At 62.3% G+C, this 26,554-nt stretch overlaps 1 protein-coding gene across 2 annotated transcripts; it reads left to right on the plus strand.

The window, feature by feature from the left end:
- NISCH (nischarin) lies at positions 1–26,408 on the plus strand. 2 transcript variants are annotated; one of them, XM_075547479.1, is made up of 21 exons: positions 1–133; positions 2,315–2,398; positions 2,987–3,169; positions 11,238–11,286; positions 11,735–11,898; positions 12,106–12,201; positions 12,684–12,779; positions 13,718–13,870; positions 14,275–14,343; positions 14,638–14,823; positions 14,939–15,067; positions 15,866–15,979; positions 16,176–16,287; positions 19,563–19,687; positions 20,172–20,224; positions 21,043–22,383; positions 23,493–23,973; positions 24,124–24,280; positions 24,445–24,573; positions 25,022–25,183; positions 25,318–26,408. In XM_075547479.1, exons 1-21 carry the CDS (start codon positions 38–40, stop codon positions 25,932–25,934), a joined length of 4,596 nt encoding a protein of 1,531 aa, XP_075403594.1. In that variant the 5' UTR covers positions 1–37; the 3' UTR covers positions 25,935–26,408. The 2 variants fall into 2 exon arrangements, with proteins under 2 accessions (XP_075403594.1, XP_075403595.1); XM_075547480.1 differs by lacking the exons at positions 19,563–19,687; positions 20,172–20,224; positions 21,043–22,383; ... (3 more) ...; positions 25,022–25,183; positions 25,318–26,408 and adding an exon at positions 16,903–17,633.
- Positions 26,409–26,554: the final 146 nt, after the last annotated feature.

A 26,554-nucleotide genomic window follows, 5' to 3' on the forward strand; every position in this document is an offset into this window, starting at 1 on the left:
GCCGGCCGGCGGCGGCGGCGGCCGTGGAACCTGGAACATGGCGGCGGCGGCGCGCAGCTTCGCGTGCGAGCGGGCGGCCGAGCCGGCCAAGGTGGCGCGCGTCGTGGGCTCCGAGCTCGTGGACACGTACACGGTGTGCTGGCTGAAGGCCCGGCGCCGAGCCGGGGGGCCGGGGGAGGGGCCGGAGCCGCAGACCGAGTCGGGGGAGCTGGGGAGGGGTGGGGATCCCCGCCGGGCGGGGAGGAGACGGGGAGGGGGCTCTGGGGAAGGTCTGGGTCCCGCGGTCCGGGACCAGTGTCCTCGGAGGGCAGGGGGCGCGCTCGATCGGAAAAGGAGGCTCGGGTGGGGCTGGGGGGGAGCGCAGGATGAGGCCGGACCGCGGGGGGGGGGACACCCCGGGATGGGGCAGGGCCCTTCAGGCTTGGAGCGGAGCGCCGGTGGCGTCCGTGGGCCTGACAAGGGGTCCTGGAGGAAGGGGCGGGGGCGGGGGCGGGGGCGTCTTTGATGAGGGGCTCGGAGCAGGGTTTGAGAGGGCAGGGCCTGGAGCCTGGCCTCGGGGAGGGGGGCTGCGGGGCTGTGCGCGTGCGGGTTGTGCAGGGGGGAGGGCTCGCGGCCCTCAGTGTTAGCAGATGGGGGAGGATGCGGCCCAGCAGTGGGCGGGAGGGGGCTTAGGACCGACGCTCAGCACCCTGGAGTCCAGGGGCTCATCTCCTCAAGCTGGAGACACATATACACACATACAAACGCGCACGCACACACACACATACACAGCTTCAAGGCTACGGAGGAGGTGCAGGGGGGACGTGGGGGTTCCCTGCTAGACCTGGAGGCTTGCCTGGCAGGGACCAGCCCTGGGGGTGGGCGCCCCTCGCCCCCTCCTTTGTTCCGCGACAGTGGGGAGTAGGCTGGGGGTCTTGCCCCTGCCTGGGTATCGCCTGCCCCTTCCCTCTTAGCCCCCCTCTGAGCCCCTGTGGGGGCCGATCTTTCGGCTCTGAGCTTTCCTGAGGGCCGGGGAGGGGCTGCCCAGGGCAGATCCCCGAGCTGCCGGACCCAGCCCTGGAGAAATGGCTGCTCCTGCAGCCTCAGCCCGCGCGGTTCTCCCCGCCCCTTCCCGGCTGCCGAGGGGGCGGGAAACTCGCTGCAGGTGAGGTTGAGGGCCGCTGCACTCTGCGCAGGCCCAGGGCGCCCCCCAAGAGCATTGCTAACCTCCCTTTCTTATTGAACAGCTGGTGTGTGTGTGGATGTGGGTATCTGGGTGTGTGCATGTGCATATGTAGGTGTATATGTGCGTGGGGGGTGTTAGGGTGGGTGTATATGTATGTGGGTGTATATGTGCGTGTAGGGGTGCATGTGGGTTTGTATATGTGTATATTGCCTGTGTGGGTGTGTATGTATATGGGTGTATCTGTGCATGTAGGTGTTAGGGTATGTGCAGCTGTGGGTGTGTATGTATGTGTGGGGTGGGTGCATCAGGCGATGCACAAGGCAGTTAAAATGTTTTACTGTGGTGATGTGGCAACGTGGGTGCTGTGTGTCCATGCCACTAGGTGCCACGTGGTTTTCAATGACTGGATTCTCAGAAGCAGAGATGGTTTGCACACCTTTCTTCGGAGGCACTCCTGGGTAGATCTGCATGCCCACCTCCTGGCTCGCAGCCAAGCTCTTTTGACTGTTTGCACTGCCCAAGAACTCCAGTTGATACTTGAACCTGCAGCACCGACAACATTTGAAGATGTGGGGCCTGGGGCTCGTACAGCGTGTTGCTGACACACCTGCCTGAGCCTGGGAAGTGGCGGAAGCGGGTTTGGAGATGGCCGCCTTGATTCCGAAGCCCCTCTCTCTCAGGGTTACACCACATGGCCTCCCCTGTTAGGACACCTGGTGCCCCATCACTGCCAACTCCCGTCGGCTACTTCTTACCTTGATCCCAGTCTCGGCGGCAGAAACCACACGTAACCGTTAACATGGGGAAGGAAGTTACATTCAGGATGTATGTAGTCAGGGAACCTGGGAAGAAGTGCCGTAGACAAACTGATGCTGCCAGGCCTGGGCCTGCTCTGCCTGCCACGGAAAGAGTGGCCTTGTCTGAGGCTGGGCTAGCCCTGAATTACCTGGAGGCAGGAGATGCACAGGAGGCTTGACAGGTGCACCTGGGCCAGTACACACAGGTGGATGGATGGACGGAGCCCGGGGCTTTCTTGGTCAGGCATCAAGGACACCCTGGCTGTGGTGCCCTGCAGCTGGCTTGCATGGCGGGGCTGGAGGGGCCTCCCAGCTGCATGGCTCCCCGTGCCACCGGTCGGTTCCCTTTCAGGTTTACATCATCCAGATCACTGACGGCAGCCACCAGTGGACCGTCAAGCACCGCTACAGCAACTTCCATGACCTGCATGAGAAGGTGACTCCAGTGTCTGGGCTGTCCGCTGTCCGCGGCTTGGGGGCTCTAGACCCAGTCTGCACGAGTGCTTTTGTGGTCTTTTATGGCCCAGCTTACGAACGCAGGTGTCCAAGAGCTGGTGGGTCCACGTTCAGCCCAGCTCTAGGCAGCCCCTGGCAACGCACTCCCTCGCCTCGGGGTTGCCACTCTGGGGAAGTTTCTGGGAAGGAAGATTTGAGCAGACCCCTCCTTGCTGCCTCCTCCGGAGCCTGCCCTTCAGCAGCGGCAGGGGCGGCGTTTCTCTGCCCTGGTTTTAGAGAGAACGGCCTTATCCTGGGCCCTCCTCAGCTTAACGGTTTTAAAAGCCCACCACTTCCCTGCTCGTTTCCCTCTAGTGGCTTGGAAGGTGGCGATTTCGGGGGCCCAGAGCTGTCACTTCCCTGAATGTCCCCCCCAAATCTTTAGCCGGTGTGTCTCAGCTGGAACTCTGTTCTGACACTGATAGACTTTGAAGAAGCCAAATCCCCACTGCGTGGCTTGCCGCCGCTCCTGGGCCTGTAGGAGCCGAGGCGCGCTGGCCTGAGGTGGCCTCCTCTTGTTTCCTTTCAGCTTGTTGCCGAGAGAAAGATCGATAAGAATCTGCTTCCGCCCAAGAAGATCATCGGGAAGAACTCGAAGAGCTTGGTGGAGCGGCGGGAGAAGGACCTGGAGAGCTACCTACAGACGCTGCTGGCCATGTTCCCCGGCGTGGCCCCCAGGGTGCTGGCCCACTTCCTGCACTTCCACTTCTACGTAAGTGTCTCCGCAAAGCCAGCCCCTCTGGAGCAGGAGACGGCACCCACCGCAGCGGGGGCCTGAACGTTGAGGAGAGATGGGGCTGGAGGAGGGTAAACCCTCCCCTTGCCTCGCCCTGGCTGGAGGACCGGCATGCTCATGGGCAGGTTCACCTTGAAGAAGCCTGACTGGAGCCCTTGTGGCTACGTAGTTACCAGTCTGGGACCAACCCCGGACCAGAATATTACTGCTGCTGTCTTGGGGCAGGCGGGCAGGCTCCTCACGGCCTGGGGGCCGAGCTAGACCCCATCCTTCCTCCGATGGGGTGCCTCATGGGCAGCTCCACGCCCCTTCTAGGAGAGAACCAGTGGCCATGGGCAGTCGGTGGCCAGGTGAGTGGTCACGAAGCCCCCAGGTCCTTTGCCAAGTGAAACCAAGTACAATCCATGCACCTGGGGAGCTCCAGGCGGCCTGCCGCCATGCGGGCCCGAGGCAATCCCAGTGTCCGATGGGGACGTTTGAAGAAGACCAGCGGTGGGGGGAGGGGCAGCCACGTCCCTGAGCACCCTGCGGCCGTGGGAGACGTGTGGAGAACAGGCCGCCCAGAATACGGCATGGAACATAGTTCCGTTTGCCTGAAAACCGTGCCCACTCGCTGCTAGGCCACAGTTGTTGGACCGAGTTCCAGCTCGGCATGGCCTGTCAGGACAAAGCACAAAGAACTGCCTTGGAGTTCCCTAGGCTGCCCTCTGCAGGGAGCTCCCTACCGCTCTTTCTCCAGGCGTGGCTGGCGGCTTGGACGGAGTAACAGGAGCAGTGCTTCCCTCCGGGGTCCTGAGACTGGGAGGGAGGAGGTGGGAGGGAGCCAGCAGCCGCCTTCCCCGGAGGAAAGGCAACGGGTCAAACTGCTGACCTGTGGTTCACAGCAGCCCAGGGGTAGCTCAGGACCTCGCCTCCCTACCCACAGCTGCCGTGGGGATCCCGAGCCTGTCACTCTGTTCAGAAGCCAAGCTATGGCCTGGCCTTTCCCACGGAGGGTTTGAGCCAGTGACCTTGCAGTGAGCTGCTCTCCCAGCACTAAGCTCGGGGAGAAGCCCCGCCCCCAGGCTCACCTAGGAAAGCCCCGGGCGTTGCGGCTCTGCTTGTATTTGGAACACAGCGGTCTACAGCGTTTTTCAGACTGAGGCGGCCAAACCTTTCTTGGAGTGAGAGCTACTAAAAGCCACACTCGCCGCCCTCCTGTCCGCTCTGGCGCCTGACACCCGCAGCAGCCCGTTCTCCCTCCACTCACTGCCACCAGAGCTCGTGGCGCGCTCGGTCGAGCCTGGGGTTTCGATGGGGCAGGCCCCGCGGGCTATTGCACCTGGAAGGACCACCTGGGGAAAACGTGTTAGTTCCACATGGGACGGACGTGTCTCCGCCTGGAGCGTAAGCACGGACCAGCAGGCTGTGTGCTCGCGTCAACGCCAAATGGCCATTCTCAGTGTTTCCTTTGACGTCGTCTTCCTCATCAGAAGAAAAGTTTACATCTCTCATCACGTCTTTTAGGCGTCGGTTACAGGTTGGTAGTTTACAGATTGCTGCCTTTTAAAAAGCTTTGGCTAGCCATTTGAAGATGAAACTTGATCCGTGCCCCTTTGAAAGTATGAGTCATTGCTTAAAGCTGGTCCATGAGGAGACAGTCTCCCCAGAGGCTGCGTGAGGAAAGGCATGCGTGCTGGTCTGCCTGCCAGGGGCCTGGGGCCAGCCCGTGTGGCGGGGACTCTGGCTTGGGGCACGGTTCTACTGTGTGGAGCCGTTTGAGGTTCCTGTCGTCCGGGAGCTTCTGAACCCTAGTGGATGGAAGGGTGTCAAGTAACTGAGCCAGGTGTCTCCCAATCTCAGCCCTATTGGCCTCTGGGGCTGGGTCCATCCGTGTTGTGAGCAGGGGCGTGGGGGTCTGCCCCGCACACGGTAGGATGCTTAGCAGCATCCCTCCGCACCCCCTCCCGACAATTGTGACTGCCCCAGGGGCTCCCGGTGTCGTCTGCTGGCCCCTGGCTGGCGTCTTCAGATGGAGTGGGATCAGCAGGGCCCAGCAGATGTGCCAGCCTCGCCGCAGCTGCAGCCGCAGCCCTTGGAGTGTCTGTTCACCTCGGTCCTGGGCGGTTCTCCCTGAAGTGGCTCCGGGTGGGCGCCGTGCGCGCAGTGTGCGGTTCCCCTCCAGTGCTTCATCTCGGCTGAGCTGTCACTCACGGGCCCTGACGCCTCCCTGTATGTCGCACATGGACGAGGGGTTTTCTTCCCACCATGGCCTGCACCCAAGAACATTGCTCATCGTCCCGTCCCAGCCATTGCTGGCCTGTGTTGTTTTCATTTTCTGCCAAGAGGGACTGCTACCTGTTCCGTGCTTTCCCTGCGCAGTCTGCAGACCCGTCCCGTCTTGACAGCAGCCCTGTGCTTCTGGTCACCTGCTGACAGACGGCAGGTCGCGGCTCCCCTTTAGCTCTTACAGCCCTGCTGCTGGGAACCTTGGCGGTCCGGAGTTTTGTTTTGGGGGGCTCTCCCTAGCGGTGGGGTTTTGAGGCCACCTAGTGACGTGGGGTCTAGCCTTGCGTGGAGCCGTGTGGCACTTCTCCACGCCCCACCAACTCTGTGCGAGGCCCCTCCCATCCTTGCCAACACCTGTGGTTGTCCATCTGTCTGACCACAGCGGGAGGGCAGTGGTGCAGTGCTGTGATCGGCATTTCCCTGTGAACAAGCGCAAGGAGCCTCGTGGTGCCTGCTCATGCCGGCAGACCTGCAGTGAAACCGCCAGCAGCTCCCGCAGGAGGAAGACTGGGCTTTCTGCTTCCTGCGTCCAGCAGGGCCAGTTCGGCCACCCTGTCCTTCGGGGGCCCTGTGGGTCCACACCGACTTGACGGCAGGCAGACAGGTCATTACCAGCAGTGGCGGACATTCCCTCGTGTGCTGCTTGGTCTTTTGTACATGTTTTGGAGAAACGTCTGTTTGAGTCTTTCACCGTGTTTTTTAGTTGTTTTTGATGAGTTTTGGTGATTTGTTTTTTATCTTTCTAATCGGGGTTTATCGGGTCACGTGATGTGCAAATGCCCCTCCATCCTGTGTGCTGTCCTTTCACACTTTGCTAGCGTCATCTGTGCTGCTGTGAGATTTTAGGAAAATGCTGGTGTTCCGTTTAGCTCTCTTTGTTGGAAGGTGCCGCGGCTGAGAAATCGGTCTGAGCCAAGGCCACAGAGATCTCCCCTGGTTTTCCTTCCCTAAGTCTGCTCACCATGCACGTCTCAGGCCCCTGCTGAGTAATACTGTGTGTGGCATGAGGTCGTGGTCCTTCTCAGCCTGGCCAGCGACAAGGTGGGGGACCCAGGTGCCTGCTCGGCCCCTGCTGCGGCTGGAGGACACACTCCCACACCGGGGGCCTCGTACTGTGCTCCTCTCCTGGGCCCACAGGAGAGGCCCCATCCAGAAGCCAAGCCTTGTCATTTATGCTCTGTGCCCAATTGTTCCCTCTCCAGGGAGCTAGAGGGCGCCCCTGTGCCGCCGCAGTGCTGCCCACCCAGAGAAAGCACTCGATCCTCAAAGTTCCCGTTGGTCTCATCTTCTGCCTGCACAGCCAGACGGGCAGAGCGGGGAAGCCCTTCGAGATGTGTGTCAGGAACTGCGGGCCCAGGCTGCAGACCAGAGCACCCCGTCCTTGCTGCTCTGACTTAGTCTGAGGGTCCCCTTCAGGACTAGGTCCCAATCCCTCGGTGGGGAGTTTTTGCTTGAAGCTGAGCGTCGTGTGTGGCTCCCACTATAGCGTCACATCAGAGGCGCCGCAGACAAGGTCCCCAGCATCCAGTACGTAGTTGTAGGTCTAAATCCCCCCCCAGCGGCAGATCGTGAGTCCTTTTGGGAAAGCACCGTGCCTGGGCTGGTGCCAAGCAGAAGTTTTCAGTTGGACACTCGCCTCTCTGCTGCAGGCTGGGCACAGCATCTCGGGCTTGGGCTTGCCCTGAGCTCCATCAGTGTGGAAATTGGGAGGCACCCTAACTGATTTCGTGGCATGTTGACGTAGCCAGGCCCACGGCTGAGCATGGCTCCTGAGATGTGGCGGGGAGGGGCCGGCCGGGTGACTAGTATATCTTGGGAGAGCATTACAGCTTTCAAATCCAACTTGGAAGACTTGAGGCGGGTGCTAACTGGGGTGTGCATGCACGCTCACACTCATGTGCTGAGACTCCCTCCCGTGTGCGTGTGCTGAGACTCGCGGGCACCTGTGCATGTGTGTGCTGAGACTCCTGGGGCGTGTGCGTGTGTGTGCTGAGACTTCCATGTGTATGTGCTGAGACTCCTCTGTGTGTGTGTTGAGACTCGCGTGTGTGCGCTGAGACTCCCGTGTGTGTGTGTGTGCGTGTGTTGAGACTCCCGTGTGTGTGCGTGTGTTGAGACTTCCGTGTGTGTGTGCTGAGACTCCCTTGTGCATGTGTGTTGAGAATCTCGTGTGCGTGTGTTGAGACTGCCGTGTGTGTGCGTGTGTGCTGAGACTTCCGTGTGTGTGTGCTGAGATTCCCGTGTGCATGTGTGTTGACAATCTCGTGTGCGTGTGTTGACTCCCGTGTGCATGTGTGTGCGTGTGTGTTCAGACTCCTGTGTGTGTGTGTGTGTTCAGACTCCCGTGTGCGTGTGCTGAGACTCCCATGTGCGTGTTTGAGATTTCTGTGTGTGTATGCTGACTCCCATGTGTGTGCGTGTGCACTAAGACTCCCATGTGCATGTGTGTTGAGACTTCCATGTGTGTGCGTGTGTGTGTACTGAGACTCCCGTGGCCTCCATGCTTGTTTTCTGTGGGAATTTCAGTCCCCTCCGTGTGAGCAGCCCTGGTGGGCTGGGTCACCGCGAGGCAGCCAGCCGCCCCTGGAGAAAAGCAAGGCTCTTTCTGCTCTAGTGGGTTTTCAGCCTGGGGAGCCCACAGGGGCATTCCTTGGCATCTCACAGGGTCGCTGCGTGTCAGGGTGGGCCTGTGGCTTTGAGGGGGGTTGTTCTGGGTTAACATTGGGGTTGGGGGTGCCTCCTAGGAGCACAGGCGGCTCTGCACACCTTTGCTCGGCCCAGATCAGCAGAGCCCGCCCTCTGAGGAACGGTGCAGCTCTCTGGAGCGGCTGGCTGAACATCTCGAGCCGGGAAGAGAGGAGACCCTGGTGTCCCCCACTGCCTCTGTGCCCATGAGCTCGGGAAGACAAGCCTCCCAGTTTGTTCCTTGGATCCCTGCAGTGGGAGCATGCTTCCTGCCCAGCCAGCCCTTGGTGCCCCCACCTGGGCTCTTTCTCAGGATCCCGGCCCAGCAGGGCTGGGTTTTCCCGTGTGCTTCCTGAGCTGGCACCAGCTGCCCAGGGAGTGCCATGTGGAAGGCAGGACATGCTGGACAGTGGACCCTCTCCCCATGGGAAAACTTGCATGCCCTGTGTCCATGGGGAAGGGGGCAGGGGACCACCTGGAGGAGTTGAAGTTGGTGAGAGACTAGCAGCCTGTGGTGTTCAGGAATCTACCTCGCGGCTGCCCACCCCCACCTCCGGGCAGCCCTGACTTCCAGGCGGTGCCAGTTTGTAGTCAGGGTCACTCCAGGCTTCTCAGCTGCAGCTGCCAAGGGAGATGTTGGTGAGTTTCAGCGGTCACGAGAGGCGATGACCTCTCGTGGCACCCGTGGAAACCCTTCCTGGTCCCTCTGGCCATGCCTCTGCTCCCCACCTCCTGGGAGCTGGGTCTGCTTGCTGTGCAGCGGCTAACTGGTCCGCTGCAGGAGGGGCACCGAGCAGTCCCCCAGGATGAACTGTCCTATGAGCCTCTGAACCCCGGGGAGCCCCCAAAGCTCAAGTGGTGTAGAGAAGAAGCGCATTCAGTTTGGAAGAAAGTTCAAGGAGTATTTCTATCGCAGGGGCGGGGTGATGTCGGAAGTCACACAGGAAAGCAGCACAGAGACAACCCGGTGAACTCTGAGAGCCAGTCCTGGTCCAAAGACCCCAGAACAGAGATAGCGGCTGTCATGGGCTTAGCCTGCGGGGGGCGAGGTCAACAAGTAGTACCATGTCCGTCTTTACAGAAGGATGTCAGAACAGACAAACACGCCACGAGGAAAACAGGAAGGGACACTCTGTCTCCTGTAGCGGCTGCTCCGAGCCCCAGGCTTGCTCGGGCTTGACCTGATGTTCCTGCACCTGTTGCCAGGAGGCCTGTGAGCTGCCGCCCACCCGCCCCTCCACCCCACTGCTGGCTGTGCAGACGGAGGGGCCCCGGGCCGAGCAGCTGAGCAGGGCTGCCCGGTTTGCTGAACCAGCTGCCAGTCTGACTCAGCTGTGACTCACCACTGGCCTGTCCCACGGCAGCCCCTCTGCCTGCCCGCTGTTGCTGTGATTCCTGGGGGCATTTATGGCATATCGGGGTCTCTCTGGCAGTTCTTTTATTTTATTTAAATAATTTATTAGGGGATCATACATCAATTGTATAAAGCACATCTGTACATTCTTTGCCCTAATCATTTTCTTTTTTTTTTTTTAACAATTTATTGGGGCTCATACAATTCTTATCACAGTTCATACATATACACACATCAATTGTATAAAGCACATCCATACATTCCCTGCCCCAATCATTCTCAAAGCATTTGCTCTCCACTTTCTCTGGCAGTTCTTAAGCATTTGGTCTAGTATAGTGGGTTGCAGTCCCCTCCCCCTCAGTGCAGAGCAATACTTCTCAACCTTCCTCACGCTGCAGCCTTTTATACAGTTCCTCACATTGTGGTGACCCCAACCATAACATTACTTTCATTGCTGCTTCATCACTGTTATTTTGAATTGGGCGGCCATGGTGAAAGGGTCGTTCCATCCCCCCACAAAGGGGCCGCCACTCCCAGGTTGAGAACTGCTGGTGTAGAGCCTCTCCCACTTACCCTTGTCCCTGCCCTGCTCCAGGTCCTCTGGGGTGGTCATCTCAGGGGCCTTCCTGGCACTTGGCTGGAAGGTAAGCCTCGGGGACGCCATGGGGCTCCCCACGGCTCGTGCTTCCGATGGAGAGGACCAAGCTTCTCCAACTTCAGCCATGGGCTGGTGCTTCCGGGGCGGCAGCCCCAGCCGGGCCTCTGTCACAGCACCCGGGGTAGGATGGCTCTCTAGCAACATGAGGTGGGAAACACCGTGTCTCTCCCCCCAGCATGTTCCTTTGGGTGTGAGGTGGAGGCAGGGTGACATGTACGAGCCCCGCCTCAGCTACAATCGGGCTGAGGTCTGTCCTCACCAGCATGTACTTCAGGAGGGACGTCTGCTCTCCCACCTCCTTCCCACGACCTTGCTTCTGGCTGCCCAGACTCCATGCTCTCCTGGAGCGTGGCCTGTCCTGGGAAGGCCCTCCGCTCGCTCACCTGGCTGTGGACCCACTTTCCAGGAGAAGGGACCATCCTGGGCAGTGTGGAGGCTGTGTGGGCAGGCCCTGCCACCTTCTGGCTGCAGTGCCACATGGACCTAGCACTGCAGTGTTGGTCTAGACCAGAGGTGGGCACCTTTTCCTGCCAAAGGCCATTTAGATACAGGATCAAACTAATCAAACACTTCATTAACTCACCCCAACGTGACGGCACGGGAGGCCTGATGGTAGTGTGGTGACGTGTTGAGTGTGATGCATTTGCTCGACAGATCAAAACCACCAGCAGCTCCGCGGGGGAAATACGGGGCTTTCTGCTCCTGTAAACAGTCTTGGAGGGTCCCCTGTCCAGCAAGTCTTGCCTTCCACATGGCGCTCCCTGGGCAGCTGGTGCCAGCTGGCACTCCCGTGAGCCAGCACCTGTGCTGATTTCCCAGCTGTGGGCAGCCGTCAGACAGACATGGTCTAGACCACAGTGCCTAGCCTGGCTGGCCCTCCACCCCGTTGCACAGCCCCTGTCCTGTAGCCCCTTGGACACCAAGTCTTGTGTTGAGGCGCTGAGTTAGGCTCTCGGTGAAATAGACATGTCCGGGTCCCTTGGCTCGGCGGAGGTGTCCCAGCACTGCGTCACAACTAGGGGTGGGGGCCGGATAGTGGGCAGGCCCTCTAACCACGGCTCTGCTCTCTCTCTGTGCAGGAGGTGAACGGCATCACCGCGGCCCTGGCTGAGGAGCTCTTTGAGAAAGGTGGGTGGCGAGATAGGCACCTCTGGAGTGCTGGGCGCAGCCTGCCAGCCCTGCTGGGGGGTGGGAAGAACTATGGCTATTCATCTGAGATCGCTCCGCAGCCGTGGTGGAGGTCCAGGTAGCAGGCCACAGCCAGCCCTGCGGAGATAGGGGTGGAGTGGTCGCCTGAGCTGGTCCCTTGTCGTCCAGCCTGGTGCTCAGCATGTTGCCAGCACCCCGAGGCAGGCTCAGCTGAAGGCCAGCACTGGGCCTGCTCTCAACCCCTGCCCTCCTCTGGCACTGTGTCATCGTCATCGTCCCCCCCACACACACTGACACACACACAGCACCGTGATGCTGTTCCTCAGCCTTTGCCAGCCTGGAGCCTCAGACCCTGACACCCCTGTGCCCCAACTCTGTGGGGGCAGCTCCTCGGTGCCTAGGCTCACCCGAGGCCTTGGCCTTGCAGGAGAGCAGCTCCTGGGTGCCGGCGAGGTCTTCGCCATCGGGCCCCTGCAGCTCCATGCCGTCACTGAGCAGCTGCAGCAGGGGAAGCCCACCTGCGCCAGTGGGGACGCCAAGACCGACCTGGGGCACATCCTGGACTTCACCTGTCGCCTCAAGTACCTGAAGGTAGTCCCAGGAGCTGCTGCCAGCGAGCTGGGCCAGGCGTGTGGGAAAGAGCGCAGCAGAGGGGACTCTAGGCATGGAAGCCCCTCTGCTTCCCTTGAATTGCACTGCTGGCTCTGAGCTCGGGGTGGGGTGGGAGGTGCCTCGGGGATGCCCCTGGGCCTCTCGAGCTGCAGACAGCCCCACTGGGAGTCATGCCCGTGGCTGCAGGTGTCCGGCACAGAAGGACCCTATGGGACCAGCAACATTCAGGAGCAGCTGCTGCCGTTCGACCTGTCCATCTTCAAGTCTCTCCGTCAGGTGGAGGTGAGGCCCTGGTGTGCACACGTTGGGTGCACAGCCCATCGGGGGAGACCGAGGAAGGGGGCATGCGTCCCTGCTGGGCCAGGCCCGTGGCCCTCGGAGCAGTGGGAGGTAGAGACCCAGGACGTCTACCTAGGCCAGGCAGAGCCCACTCCAAATCTGCGCTTCCTGAGACTTTGGGGGGCTCTGCCCCCCAGGGTACCCCCTGTAGTTATTCCTGAGACAACTTTGTTTCCACTTTAAACAAGGAAGGGCTCTGGGTCTGCGTGTGTGGTGGCCCGAGGGCAGTGCTGTGGTCTATGGGGCCACTGTCTTCTGTGCCCTGGCTCTCCTGGTCTACCTGCCCAGCATCAGCAGCCCTGTGAGAGTGGCAATCAGATGGCTTCCAGAGTGGACGCATTGGCGTTCTGAGGGTCTGCAGGGAGACTGGGGAAGAGACTGAGTTTGGGTGGGTCTCACTGAGACGCAGGCCTTCCTGCTCCCAGATCAGTCACTGTGACGCGAAGCATATCCATGGGCTGGTTGCGTCCAGGCCGACCTTGGCCACCATGAGCGTCCGCTTCTCCGCAACCTCCATGAAGGTGAGCAGGGGCCCTAGGGTTCAGGTCCAGCTGGAGACCCCCCAGGGTGGGTGTGGGTGGCAGCACGGCCTTCTCCGTTTGAAAGCTAGTTCTGGGGTTTCCATAAAACTAACACCACGCCGCCTCACACTATCTGTCTGTCTCCTTGGGGATTCCTCCTCCCTTTTGGCTTTAACTCTTTGTGGGCCTTGATCGTGTAGGAACCCTTCTCAGGGATAAGGGGCTCACCTGACGCAGTGTCTGGTTGGACGGACGGACAGAGGGCCCTGTGGTCAGGCCGGCCCCTCGAAGGGGCCCCGCCATGATGCAGTGAGGGAGGGAGAGAGGGCCAGGCCCAGGAGGCCACCCCTGCCCCATGAGAGCCCTTGGCTTTAACCCTCTGAAGTCTGAGTCACTGTGGTGGGCCCAGCTCCCACTCCTGTGCACACACACACCAGTGCAGCTGTGTCTGCATGCACAGCTCAGTGACACCCCCACGTGCCACATGCACCGCCAACACTTAAGTCAGTGGCTCTCAACCTTCCTCGTGCCGCAGCCCTTTCATACAACTCCTCGTGGTGGTGACCCCCAACCATGACATCATTTTCATTGCTATTCATCACTGTCATTTGCTGCTGTTAGGAATCGGGCGACCCCCGTGAAAAGGTTATTCGACCTCCAAAGGGGTCATGGCCCACAGGTTGAGAACCACTGCCCTAAGCTAGCCACCCCCATGTCCCTCTGACCACTGAGCTGGCAGTCGTGGGGCTTCGGGAAGCAGAGCGCCAGGCCTCTCTTCCGAGACACTGACCATTGGCAGGCCTTTGAGAAGGAACGATAACAGCGCCCTGGCCCTCGAGGCTACTACCCTTCATAGCCGGCACTGCCGGCACGCCCCCACCACGCACTTATCTGCTGAGCTGCCGTCGCCAAGTGCAGCTCATGGGGTTCCCATGCAGGAGGTGCTGGCCCCCGAAGCCTCCGAGTTCGAGCAGTGGGAGCCAGAGGGCACCGCCCCGGAAGGCCCAGTGGCGGCCGTCATCCCCACGTGGCAAGCACTGACCACGCTCGACCTGAGCCACAACAGCATCTCGGAGATTGACGAGTCCGTGGTACGTCTGCCCACCCACTGGAGTCCCACGCTGCCTGTCATGGGCTCCCTGGAGCCTGAGAAAGGAAGTTCGGGCTCGGTGCGCGCATGGCTCTAAGTCATGTCCAACAGGACTGTGTCAGCTCCCAGAACCGGGTCGCGCGTAGCAGTGGTGTGCCCCTGCGATACAGCGGCCTGCTAGGTGACAGACAGCTGTGCTCGAGGGACCTGGCCTCGGTTCTCCAGGGGGGAGGAGGGTGGGACTCCACTGTTGGGCGTTCAGCAGGGAGCTGAGGCTGCGTTCCCAGAGGGTCTGCACACCCCGCCGCTGTGCTGCTGGGGCGCTGGTGAGCCTGGGTCTGTGGACAGGAACAGGGGCATGTCGGGCCGCACAGGGTCAGCTCTGGTGTTTTCTCTCTCTCTCAGAAACTGATTCCAAAGCTGGAGTTCCTGGACCTGAGCCACAATGGTGTACGGGCCGTGGACAACCTGCAGGTGACCCCCTGTCATCTCCTGAGAGAGAGGTCACTGCCTGGAGGGGCTTGTTTGGGTCAGACCCCCTCTGGTCCCAGATGAGGGGAGAAGTCAGCAGCGGTCCCGCCTGAGGAAGGGGGCGGCGCTAAGTTCTCCCTGTGGGCTTTGCTGCTGCTTTCCAAACAAACGCTCGTCCGAGGAGGACAGAGCGGCCGTGCAGAACTGGGGGTTTTATGTGTGAGGCCCGCTCCACACTTGGTGCCTTGCCTTTCTGGGGCACCTTGACCTTTGGCCCTGTTCTCTACACCGACACAGCACCTATACAACCTGGTCCACCTGGACCTGTCCTACAACAAGCTCTGCTCCCTGGAAGGCCTGCACACCAAGCTGGGCAACATCAAGACGCTGAACCTGGCGGGCAACCTCCTGCAGCGCCTGCAGGGGCTCCGCAAGCTCTACTCGCTGGTCCGCCTCGACATCAGCGACAACCGCGTTGAGCAGGTGGGCCACAGCACGCACCCCGGCTGTCCTGTGGATGGGGGACAGAGTGGGGTGCAGGGATGGGTGGGGGCAGCGGTGCTCGTGGGCAGGGGACAGTTGTGCTTACGTCTTGCAGCTGGAGGAGGTCCGCAGCGTGGGCTGCCTCCCGTGTCTGGAGTATGTGGTCCTGCTCAACAACCCTCTGAGTATCATCCCCGACTACCGGACCAAGGTGCTCGCCCAGTTTGGGGAGCGGGCCTCTGAGGTAGGCCACCGCTATGCAGGGCGCTGTGGGTCGGGGCCTTGTCTGCCATCAGGCTGCTCCTGTTGATGTCTGTCCTTGTCCTTGGGCCATGCCTGCCTCTAGCTCTGATGGCGACCCTGGGGCTGTCTGCTGTCCTGCCCTTCCCTGCCCTTCAGTTCTGGGAAACCCCTGCCCCTCCCATGCTCCCATCGGGCTCTGCTGCCCAGCAGACAGCACAGGCTCTCACGTGAGGAGCTGCCGCCGACTCTTTACAAGAGCGTAGCTAATGATAGACACGGAGGGGAGGGGAGGGGAGCCTGTAAGGTCGCTTTTCCTGGCAGTCTCTGGTGACTGCTCCAAGAGGCCTCTGCCGGGGGAGCCAGCCTGCTCGGTTCCTGGAGCATCCATTACCAAACTCCAGGTCACAGACACGGAGTAGCCCACGTGGGCCCTCCTCCACATTGCCACCCAGTTCGGCCTCACTCTCCATGTGCCATCTCCTCCCGGCTCTGGGCCCCAGGAGCTGCCAACCCACAGGCCCCCAGGGACTCTTCCCTCAGCCTTTGCTCCCTGCCTCCCCCACTCCCTCATTCCCTGGGCATTTGCCCTGCTGTTCCCCTGCCCCGAAAGCCCTTCCCTTGAGGCCTGCGTGTCCTTGGGAGCTTGTCTCCAAATACTGGCCATCCTGCAGACCAAACACAGGAGGGGCCACCCTCAGACTCCGGGCTCCTCGCAGGGGTTCACACCCACACCTCAGCAAGCCCCTGCTGTCTTCTGTCGCCACCCCTGGGCTGAGAACCATGTCCGGGCTCCCTGTAGGTCTGTCTGGACAACACAGTGACCACGGAGAAGGAGCTGGACACCGTGGAAGTGCTTAAAGCAATTCAGAAAGCCAAGGAGGTCAAGTCCCGGCTGAGCAGCTCAGAGAGGAAGGTGGGTCCCTGGGGAGGTGGGCATGGCCACGGATCCTGCCTGCACCGCAGGGGCCAGTCCCCTGCCCGTGTCCCTGGGAGATGCCCCAGGGGCCGCTGTGAGAGAGCCTGCTCTGTCAGAGCCCGAGCCCCGGCCAGGGGACAGTTGCTTCTAGAAATGTCTCGTCTGCCCTGGTTACTTGAGCTCTTCTCCTCAGGCCGGCGAGGACTCCCGGCTCTCAGCTGCCCCTTGCGTCCAACCTGGCAGCTCCCCGCCAACCGTGGCTCCCACCTTGGCCTCCCTGCCTCAGCCCATCCTCTCCAACCAAGGTAACCGTGGATGTATCTTGTACCAGGACGGGTTGTGTGGTACACCCCCCCTGCAGGGGCTAGGAGCGGAGACTTGTTGCTGGACCCTGTAGGGGCTGAGGGAGGGGGCTTATTGCTGGACCTTGCAGGGGCTGGGGAGGGTGCTGGACCCTGCAGGGGTTGGGAGAGGGGGCTTATTGCTGGACCCTGCAGGGGCTGGAGGAGGGCGCTTATTGCTGGACCCTGTAGGGGCTGAGGGAGGTCACTGGACCCTGCAGGGGCTGGAGGAGGGGGCTTATTGCTGGACCTTGCAGGGGCTGGGGGAGGAGGCTGGACCCTGAAGGGGTTGGGGGAGGGGAGTTGTTGCTGGACCCTGCGGGGGTTGGGGGGAAGGGTTGGCCTGATGCTGGCTCTGCATTGACTTAGCAAGGACTCCGATTGTTCGGATCCCCACTCCTGGTTTTCTGGGGCACCATGGGCATTGGTGGCATGGGCAGGGCTGCCAGCTCCTTTCTTGTGACGGCAAAGTGCTCTCAGTGGTCTTGGTTCACCTCCGCGACGACTCTTGGTCGGGCTGGGCCCAGGAGGGTTGTCTGTTGCTGGCTCCGAGTTTTCAGAGCTTTTGCTCCAAACCAGGCACCTCGGAGCTGAGTGAGTGAAGCGGGCCTGGGGAGTCTGCCGGCCTGACCCCCACGGAGGAGGGCGCTCGCCGCCCACCAGGCTCCTGGAGACGCGGAACTTGGTGTGAGGTCCTGGGAGAGTGACCTCTGTCTCAAGAGCCAGAAAAACAGTTCCAGCCCTTGGCCTGGTGACCCCACAGTGGGCTTCCTCTCAGTGCTGTCGGTGACACCGTGGGGGAGGGGTGGGGACAGGCCTGCAGGCAGAGGCGTGAGCAGAGCCACAGGGCCGGCCTGGGGCTGCTGAAGAGGGTGGCGGTGTGGGCTGTGGGCGAGGAACCCACGGACTGCCTGGCTGGGACTGGGGTTGGCTTGTCTTCCCCGGAAGGGCTGTGGATCACTGTGGCGTCTCGGCCTCTGGGGGGACTGGCCTTTCCCAGGGCTGCGTCCCTGCACTTTCCTGCCTGAAGGCACACTGACCAGGGCCCTGGGTCCCATTGTGCGGTAGGCTTCTGGGGCCCAGGAGACTCGCACTGTTGTCAGAGACAAGACACGGCTGGTCGCAGTCAGCATTGAGGGAGCACGGGCAAGCCCAGGGGTCGAGAGCGGGCCTTGGGCAGGCAGATGGAGGGAGGTGTCCAACCAGGCTTAGCACCCTTCACACCCCCATGATGGTCAAGTGGCCCCCTTCCCTTCCCAGGCACTGGACTTGAGCTGTCCCCAGCTGCACAAATAAACTTCATGGCTATCTGTGTGTGCACATCTCTTTCCTTCTTGTGAGAGACAGGGCTGGGCTCCTGGCAGGCTCCTCCCGACAGCCCTGCCTGCCCTCGGGTGGCCCTTCTCATTAAAGTTTGTACAGACCACAGGCCAGCCGGCCCTGTCCATACGTCTCACCTCCCAGGAATGCTGGGGCTTTCCTTACTGATGTCACCATGGTGGCTCAGCCGTGTGCCTCATGGCATGGGATTTCGCCCATGTGGGAGTGACGTTGCCTGCAGTGCTGTTGTCCCCCACCCGGTTCTGTGGGCAGTGAGCCCCCTAGTTCTCTGGGCAGTGAGCTCCCGGTTCTGTGGGCCATGACCAGACTCGGGAGTGACGGGGTGCTGTCGAGTGAGCTCCTCTCCAAGCCCTGGCAAGTGTGAGTGGTAGAGACGCATTCGAGATGGATTTTCCTGCCGGCCAGACAGAGGATGCCGTGTGTGTGCTTGCATGCGTGCAGGTGGAGAGCAGCAGGCACTGGGGCTTCACAGCCAAGTTCAGGTGTGTGTGCCACATGCCTCCAGGCCAGCTGCCACCTCTCCCAAGCCCCGAGTGCGTAGCCCCTGCATAGTCGACTCCGATGCACGCAGACGAATGGGACTTTGTGCTCACGTCAGCAGCGGCACTTCCTTGCTGTCAACCCAGTCGGGTGAAAGCCTCCAGACATTGCTGCTAAGTCCACGATGGTGCCCCAGCTTGGCATCTTAGCCCGGGTGGAATGTGCCATGGAAGGACACTTGGACACATGTAGCTTGGCCTGTGAGTCCCTGAAAGTGACCTCATCTGCATCCTCTGGGGGGGGTGGGGGGTGTTGCTTTGAGACTGGGCGGTCAGCACGGCCCAGCAAGGACTGCAGGCAGTGGGGCGAGGCTGTCGACCAGACACGCTGTATCTGGAGCACAAAAGGGGGCCAGAGTCTGAGGAGACGGCGCCTGGGAGCCCCGAGAGCAGCATCGGGGAGCCCAGTGGGTGCTCTGTGCTTGCTGTTCACCCACCCCTGCTGCCAAGCCCTGTGGGTGTTGGGCCGAGCCGACTGCAAGCCTAGCTGGGCCTGAGGGCTGGCACTGAGCTGCCCTGCCCTTGGCGGCAGCAGGGCGGAGAAGGGCTCGGACTCTCGCTGGCCGTGGTCTCGCTGGCCGTGGTGCCGATCAGCACAGCAGCTGCAGGACAAGCCCTCTGCCACACGGGCTGGTGCCTGGGGACCTCCAACTGCATATTAGTTAACACCAGCCTGGAAATTGTCCCCAGTGAGGTAGCAGCCCCAGAGGTGCCAAAGCACCATGTGTTTCCGGGGTGCGTGACAGTGCAGCTGTGGGGCGTCCAGGGGAAGCAGGCCCAGGAGGAAGCGGAGGCCCACAGGAAGGGCCAGCCTCCGGGGGCAGGGCCCCATGCTGACTCTCACAGGGCTGCAAAGGATGCAGAGATGCCAGGCAGGTTTTGGCGGATGTGTCACCCACTGCCCTCCCAGCAGCCCCCTTCCCTCCTCAGGCCATGCACTCTGGTCTCGTCTCAGCCAGGGCGGACACGCAGGTGCCCACGTGCGAGTCTCAGTGGCTCCAGATATGAATATGTTAACCTCTGCCCTGTCCACTGGCCTTCTGACATCTGTGGGGTGTTGGTGCCCACAACACAGCCTCCTGGCAGAGGGACTCCAGCCCCCCACCACACACACACACACACTTTTTTGGAGCCTTTAAGGGCATCTTTTAAAGATAGCCTTTGGTCGAAATCTATAGGGTGCTCTTCTTCCAGTGTGATTTAGCCTCTCTCAGTTCTGTTGGTTCTTTTGTCCACGTGACACATTGTGAGCCACACCGGCTGGGTGGTCAGGTGCCCTGTCGCCTTGATGGCAAGCTGTGCTGTCCTGTACTCGGTGTGACTGAAAGGCTGTTCTCGCTCGCCCCGCCCGGTCTCTAGGGATCATGTTCGTACAGGAGGAGACCCTGGCCAGCAGCCTCTCGTCCACAGAAAGTCTGACTCCTGAGGACCGGCCCCTCTCCCGGGACTGCTCCGACTCCCTGGAGTCCCTCCCTGCGGGCCAGGTAATGTCCCTCTGCATCCGGGATGCCATGTTCCCAGGGCTGGCTCCACTTGGCGTGGCCCGAGCGAGGCTCTAAGGCAGCCCCAGGACTTAGGTCTGTGTTGACTGCTGCTCCCTCTGAGTGGGAAAGCGAGGTGACTCCCCTGGAGAAGGCAGCCCAGAGGGCCCCATGACAGAGGCTTATCTCCACTGGCTCACGGGCTACTGCGGGGCCATGGCCGTGCTATACTGGTGGGTCACAGCCCTCGCTCAGCCCAGCAGCACCCACGGTTCTCTGTTCCTCAGCCAGTGCGAGCAGGTGCCCTAGCCCTCTCAGAGATAGGGGTGGTACCAGGGCTGCCCGTGTAGACCCTCCATGTGACGCATGGACGGGCTCAGGCAGACATGGGTGAGAACCCAGACATGCTCTGGAGCCAGGGGTGAAGCCAGCATGGGGCCAGGGACATGGTGACAGATGGAGGCTGACTCCGTCTCTGTCCCCTCAGGCAGCTCCCGACCATGACGTGAGAGACGTGCAAGGAGCTGTCGGGGGTGCCAGGTAGGAACCGTATTGGGGGTATGAGCTGCACCCGAGTAACCGGCCCGCCCACGGCTGCCTGTGGACAAGTGGACTCTGTTAAAAACCTGCTGACAAGCCCTTCAGAATTGTTCCGCTTTTAAAATAAGCATGTGTGGACTGGGCCTGGTCTGTTTCCACTCGCTTTCCCGACTCCCTGCCTGAAACCAGCACCCCGTGTGGCCGCGCGGGGTTTGCACTGCAAAGGCCTGACCTGAGGCTGCTGCTTTCCGTTTCTAAGACCGACACAGGGACGTGATGGCAGCCACACCTACCACTGTCACCCTCTGTCGCTTCCCACACACAAGCATTCCAGCCCCTCCTGCACACTGCCCCGGGCAGGGAGGGGGGGTCTTGTCCACAGTGGAGCACATGGGCTTATGGCAGCCGTCTGAGTAATTGGAAGGACTGTGTGCACCTTTGGGGAGGCCCTTGGTGGTGGTGTGGTTATGTGTTGGGCTACAATCCACATGGTCAGCGGTTCGAACCACCAGCAGCTCTGCAGTGGGAACACGGATTTCTACTTCCGTGAAGTTTCAGCCTCTTAAAACCCACAGGGAGCGCCATGAGTCAGCACTGACTCCATGGTGAGCGAACCCACAGGGGCCTCCTCCATGAGTCAGAACCGGTCCATGACAGTGAGAGAGCAGATGGAGGTGTGGTAGCTAGGACTGAGCCCCAGAACGTGGATGGGGCCACCTCAGCTCCCCCCCTCCCCGTGGCTGACGCTGTTCAGGAGTAGTGGAGACTCGAGGGCATAGGACACTCGGGCTCCAGCTGAGCAGCCTCTCCCTGCGCAGCCCAGAGCCCGCAGAGGCCGAGGTGCAGGTGGTGCCCGGGTCTGGCCGCATCATCTTCCTGCCCTTCACCTGCATTGGCTACACGGCCACCAACCAGGACTTCGTGCAGCGCCTGAGCACGCTGATCCGGCAGGCCATCGAGCGGCAGCTGCCCGCCTGGATCGAGGCTGCCCACCAGCGGGAGGAGGAGGAGGAGGAGGAAGATGAGGATGCCGCAGAGAACCGCTACTTCGAGATGGGGCCCCCGGATGTGGAGGACGAGGAGGGCGGCCCTGGGGAGGGGGAGGAGGCCGAGGCACGGGAGGCGGCTGCGGCGGGCGAGGAGGAGCGGCTGGCCCTGGAATGGGCGCTGGGCGCCGATGAGGACTTCCTGCTGGAGCACATCCGCATCCTCCGGGTGCTGTGGTGCTTCCTGATCCACGTGCAGGCCGCCATCCGGCAGTTCGCCGCCTGCCTGGTGCTGACCGACTTCGGCATCGCAGTGTTCGAGATCCCGCACCAGGAGTCGCGCGGCAGCGGCCAGCACATCCTGTCGGCCCTGCGCTTCGTCTTCTGCTTCCCGCACGGCGACCTCACCGAGTTCGGCTTCCTGGTGCCCGAGCTGTGCCTGGTGCTCAAGGTGCGGCACAGCGAGAACGCGCTGTTCATCATCTCCGACGCCAGCAGCCTGCGCGACTTCCACGCCGACCTGCGCTCCTGCTTCGCCCCGCAGCACCTGGCCCTGCTGTGCAGCCCTGTGCTCTACGGCTGCCACACCAGCCTGCAGGAGTTCCTGCGCCAGCTGCTCGCCTGCTACAAGGTGGCCGGCGGCGGCCAGGAGCGCAGCCAGGGCTGCTTCCCCGTCTACCTGGTCTACAGCGCCCAGCGCGCGGCCGCCGGGGCCGACGCGGGCGGCATCGAGTGGGCCAGCTGCACGCTCTGCTCGGCCGTGCGGCGCTCCTGCTGCGCACCCTCCGAGGCCGTCAAGTCCGCCGCCATCCCCTACTGGCTGCTGCTCACGCCCGGGCACCTCAACGTCATCAAGGCCGACTTCAACCCCATGCCCAGCCGCGGCGGCACCCACGCCTGCCGCCACCGCAACAGCTTCAAGCTCAGCCGCGTGCCGCTCTCCGCGGTGCTGCTGGACCCCACGCGCAGCTGCACCCAGCCGCGGGGCGCCTTCGCCGACGGCCACGTGCTGGAGCTGCTCGTGGGCTTCCGCTTCGTCACCGCCATCTTCGTGCTGCCTCACGAGAAGTCCCACTTCCTGCGCGTCTACAGCCAGCTGCGCGCCTCCCTGCAGGGCCTGAAGAGCGTGGTCATCAGCAAGGCCTGCGGCCCCCCGGCCCAGGGCGAGGCCAGGTGAGATGTGCGTGTGAGTGTGCGAGCCGCCCCAGGCAACCGCCGCCAGTCCCTTGGCTCCTCAGCCCTGCCCACTCTTGACTGCTCCTACCTCCAGGACTCAGAAGGGACCTACAGGGCCCTCCACGGCCGGGCCCCACTGATACACTCAGGCTGCCCTCTGTCCACTGCATCTGGTGGGGGGGTGGCTCTGCAGTCCCTCTCCGAGAACTTGTCCGCAGCTATAAGCAGTGAGGTCCGAGCATGGGGGCAGGGGCCCTCAGGAACCCATTGGGTCTAGAAGCCACGTTTCTGGGTGCAGAGCAGGGTGGTCACGGATGCCCCCTCTACAACAGCCAGTCATCCCATCACCCTCACCACAATGCCTGGCCGTTCTCTGCCGGGGCTGCCTCAGGATTCACCCCTGGGGGTGCCCCATGGTTCCCTGGGCCTCCTTTGTGTGAGGACTTACACCACAGGGGTGTCCCTAGCTGGTGCTCAGCTGCTACTGAAGGGCTGGGGACTGACCCCAGGAACCAGGCCGCACAAAGGCTGCCCACCCTGGACAGCCAGGCAGAGCACATCCAGTATGCGAACAGCACTCTTGGTCTCTACTGTGCTGTGTGTACATGTACACGCACACATGCACCACACACAGGGTGCAGAACAGCCCGGGGTCTGCTTGGGGGATCAGATGCAGGGCCAGTCAGACAATGGTTAGTCCCATGAGGGGGGCTGCAGACTCGGGGTCCCCAACCTCAGGGAGCTTATCTAGTGAGGGGCCCCGTGAGCCACACGTGCACTGGCCCTGTGAGGGGCAGTTGCAACCTCTGGTTCATGTTTCCACAAGCACCCACCAGACCCCTGGGGCACCTGCCCATGTTCTAGACCCTCGAGGGGCGCTTCCCACACCTCTGCCACCGCCTCCAAAATGCCCTTCAGCCCACTGACCTGGGTGCCTGCTGGGTCACCGACGGAGCCAACCTACCCTGGCTGTCTGACTCCCTGCTCTTCCAAGAGTGGTGGCTGTGTCCCTGGGTGAGCCTGAGGGAGGGCTGTGCAGCCCACACACCTGCACTGGGGCCGGGGTCCACCTGTTGATGTTGTTTTTTGCGGTCTGGGTGATACAGAATTGACCAGTATCCTGAGAAGGCTCCCAGCCCAGCAGAAGTCCCAGCTGTGGCTCCAGCAGAGGCTGAAGTCCCAGACACAGCAAAGGGCCCAGCACTGGCCCCCTCAGAAGCCGGGACCCCGGCACTGGCCCCCGCAGAAGCCGGGACCCCGGCACTGGCCCCCGCAGAAGCCGGGACCCCGGCACTGGCCCCCGCAGAAGCCGGGACCCCGGCACTGGCCCCCGCAGAAGCCGGGACCCCGGCACTGGCGCCCGCAGAAGCCGGGACCCCGGCACTGGCCCCCGCAGAAGCCGGGACCCCGGCACTGGCCCCCGCAGAGGCTAAGGCCCCCACCCAGTACCCAAGCGAGCAGCTGCTGCGGTCCACGTCCGAGGAGAATGAGCTCCCCCTGCATTTGCCCGCCTGCCCATCACTCCGGCACATCGCCAGCCTGCGGGGGCGCGCCATCCTGGACTTCTTCCATGGCAGCATTGCCGAGGTAGCCGACACGAGGGGTGTGGCGGGCCGGGGGCCTGGGTCCTGGCTCTGGCAGCAGTTGGCCTGAGATGGGGGCTCAGGTTCCTTTCAGCTGAGTAGGGAGATCCTGAGTGGGGGCGTGGGCAGTAAAGGGTGCTCCCCACCCCCGCAGGTGGAGAACGAGGAGCTGCGGCACCTCGCTTGGTCATCCGTGGTCTTCTACCAGACGCCGGCTCTGGAGGTCACCGCCTGCCTGCTGCTGTCCACCCGAGCCGTGTACTTGGTGCTTCATGACAGCCTGCGCCACTACCACTCGGAGCCGCTGCAGGGTACGCACGGCGGGGAGGGGGGGAGGACGGGTGGCCCGGGTCCCGGTGAGTGCTGGGGACTGGCCTGCAGGAGGGCAATGGGCAGCCCTGCTCAGCGGCCTCTCCCGGTGCTCCTGGTGACACGTTGCCCCCCCGCCACCCTGGTCCCCTTCTGCCCATCCCAGACTTCTGGCATCAGAAGAACCCTGACTATGAGGGCTGCCCCTTCCACGTCTCCCAGTGCTTCGTCCTAAAGCTCAGTGAGCTGCAGTCGGTCAACGTGGGGCTCTTTGACCAGTACTTCCGGCTGACGGGTGAGTGACCCCTCCCGGGGGGCCTGGTTGGGTGAAGACCTTGTCGCCCAGGCGCCGCTTTCCACATGGGAGGGAGCACGCTGTGGGGAGCCAAGTTATCTCTGCTCGCCAGCCCGCAGGCCGGGTGGCCAGGCCAGGGAGAACTGCTGAGAGTGCGGGGTGTGCAGACAGGCAGTGGGGCCCTGGCCTCGGACCGGCAGGATGTTTCTGACTCACTTCCTGAAGAGAGAAAGCTCAGCTCTTTCCCTAGTGCCATATCCCCTTCCAGGGACACGTCACGGTCACGACCCTTCCGGCCTAAGCAGTGGCCTTCCAGACCTTGTGCTGAGCCTCACTGGAGACTGGAATTGGCTCCGGGGTCAGGGAGTGGCTGGAGGAGTGGTGGGCTGTGACAGTAACCAGCCTCACCCCCCTCTTGTTCCCTGCTCCGCCAACCCCCCCACCCCAGGCTCCTCGCCGGCCCAGGTGGTTACGTGCTTGACGCGGGACAGCTACCTGACACACTGCTTCCTGCAGCACCTCATGGCCGTGCTGTGCTCTCTGGCACGCACGCCCTCGCCAGAGCCTGCTGACAGGGACTTCTACTCCGAGTTTGGGAACAAGAGCACAGGTACCCAGTCCCAGGCCTGCTCTGCACTCTGGCCAGGGTGTCGCGTGGGCTTCTGCGCAGCCAAGTTTGCACCCCCACCCCCACCCCCACCCTGAGCAGGCTGTGCCGGCCTCAGCCAGTGGCTCCCTCCACAGGCAAGTTGGAGAACTACGAGCTGATCCATTCCAGCCGAGTCAGGTTCACCTACCCCAGCGAGGAGGAGCTCGGGGACCTGGCGTTCACCGTGGCCCAGAAGGGGGCTGCCGAGGGGGAGCAGGCCCCAGCCCTCAGCCTCCTGCTCTGTGTGCAGGCCTTCCAGGTGGGCCCACCCCCACCTGGGCACTGCAGGGCCGTGCTGCGGCCCAAGACGCTGCTGCTGACCAGCGCCGAGGTCTTTCTGCTGGAGGAGGACTGTGTGCACTACCCACTGCCCGAGTTCGCCAAAGAGCCCCCACAGAGGGACCGCTACCGGCTGGACGACAGCCGCCGGGTGCGGGACCTGGACCGCGTGCTCATGGGCTACCAGCCCCACCCACAGGCCCTCACCCTGGTCTTTGATGACGTGCAGAGCCATGGCCTCATGGGAAGCGCCACCGCAGACCACTTTGGGGAGGAGGGGCCCGGGGGCCCGGGCAGGGCTGGGCAGGGCCGTGAGGTCCAGTGGCAGGTGTTTGTCCCCAGCGCAGAGAGCCGAGAAAAGCTCATTTCTCTGCTGGCCCACCAGTGGGAGGCCCTGTGTGGCCGGGAGCTGCCTGTGGAGCTCACCGGGTAGTCTGCCCTGACCCCCCGGGATGCCAGCCTTCTCTGTGCCCTATGCTCTCTTCCTTGTGGGCCCCTTCCTCGGACCGTCGGGTGCAGAACTGAGCACCCTTGTGCTGTTGACGCAGCTGCCCCCGAGGGCTGGCCGTGCCCCCCGTCCAGGGCCTGATGCCCGCCCAAGGGGTGGCCTAGCTGGCTCGTGGCGGCGGCAGCGGCAGTGTTGTCTGTGTCTGTCTGTCGGACTGTGCTAACGGGTGGCGCTGTGGCCTGTGGTGCACCTGCATCTGTTCTAGTGTCAAGTCCAGTCCCTTGGTGGTGGCGGCTGTGGCCATTGGCCGCCCATCATGCGCTGGTAGCAAAAGGCCCCTGGATTGCTCCGGCCCAAACCCTTTCCCAGCGTGGCCTCTGTTCCCAGGGTGAGGGGCCCTGGAGCTACCAACTCTGTGCCCTTTTCTTTATTCCAATAAAGCGTCTCACTCAGCCTCCATTTCTGATTCCCAGGTGGCATGGAAGTGGGGGCCCTGGACCCACAGGGGGGCAGAGGGGAGGGGAGGGGAGGAGGTGGGGCAGAAGACAAAGGAAGTGGCCTCCCCTGCCCAGGGAGGTGTTGGGTGAGAGTGGAGCCCCTCTCAA

This window comes from Tenrec ecaudatus, chromosome 4, assembly GCF_050624435.1.
Source record: "Tenrec ecaudatus isolate mTenEca1 chromosome 4, mTenEca1.hap1, whole genome shotgun sequence".
NCBI lineage: Eukaryota > Metazoa > Chordata > Mammalia > Afrosoricida > Tenrecidae > Tenrec > Tenrec ecaudatus.

Coding starts and splice junctions, on each gene's coding strand:
- NISCH (XM_075547479.1), top strand. CDS start 38: ATGGCGGCGGCGGCGCGCAGCTTCGCGTGCGAGCGGGCGGCCGAGCCG. Junction 11,287..11,734: donor TGAGGAGCTCTTTGAGAAAG/GTGGGTGGCGAG, acceptor TTGGCCTTGCAG/GAGAGCAGCTCCTGGGTGCC. Junction 14,824..14,938: donor GCGACAACCGCGTTGAGCAG/GTGGGCCACAGC, acceptor TACGTCTTGCAG/CTGGAGGAGGTCCGCAGCGT.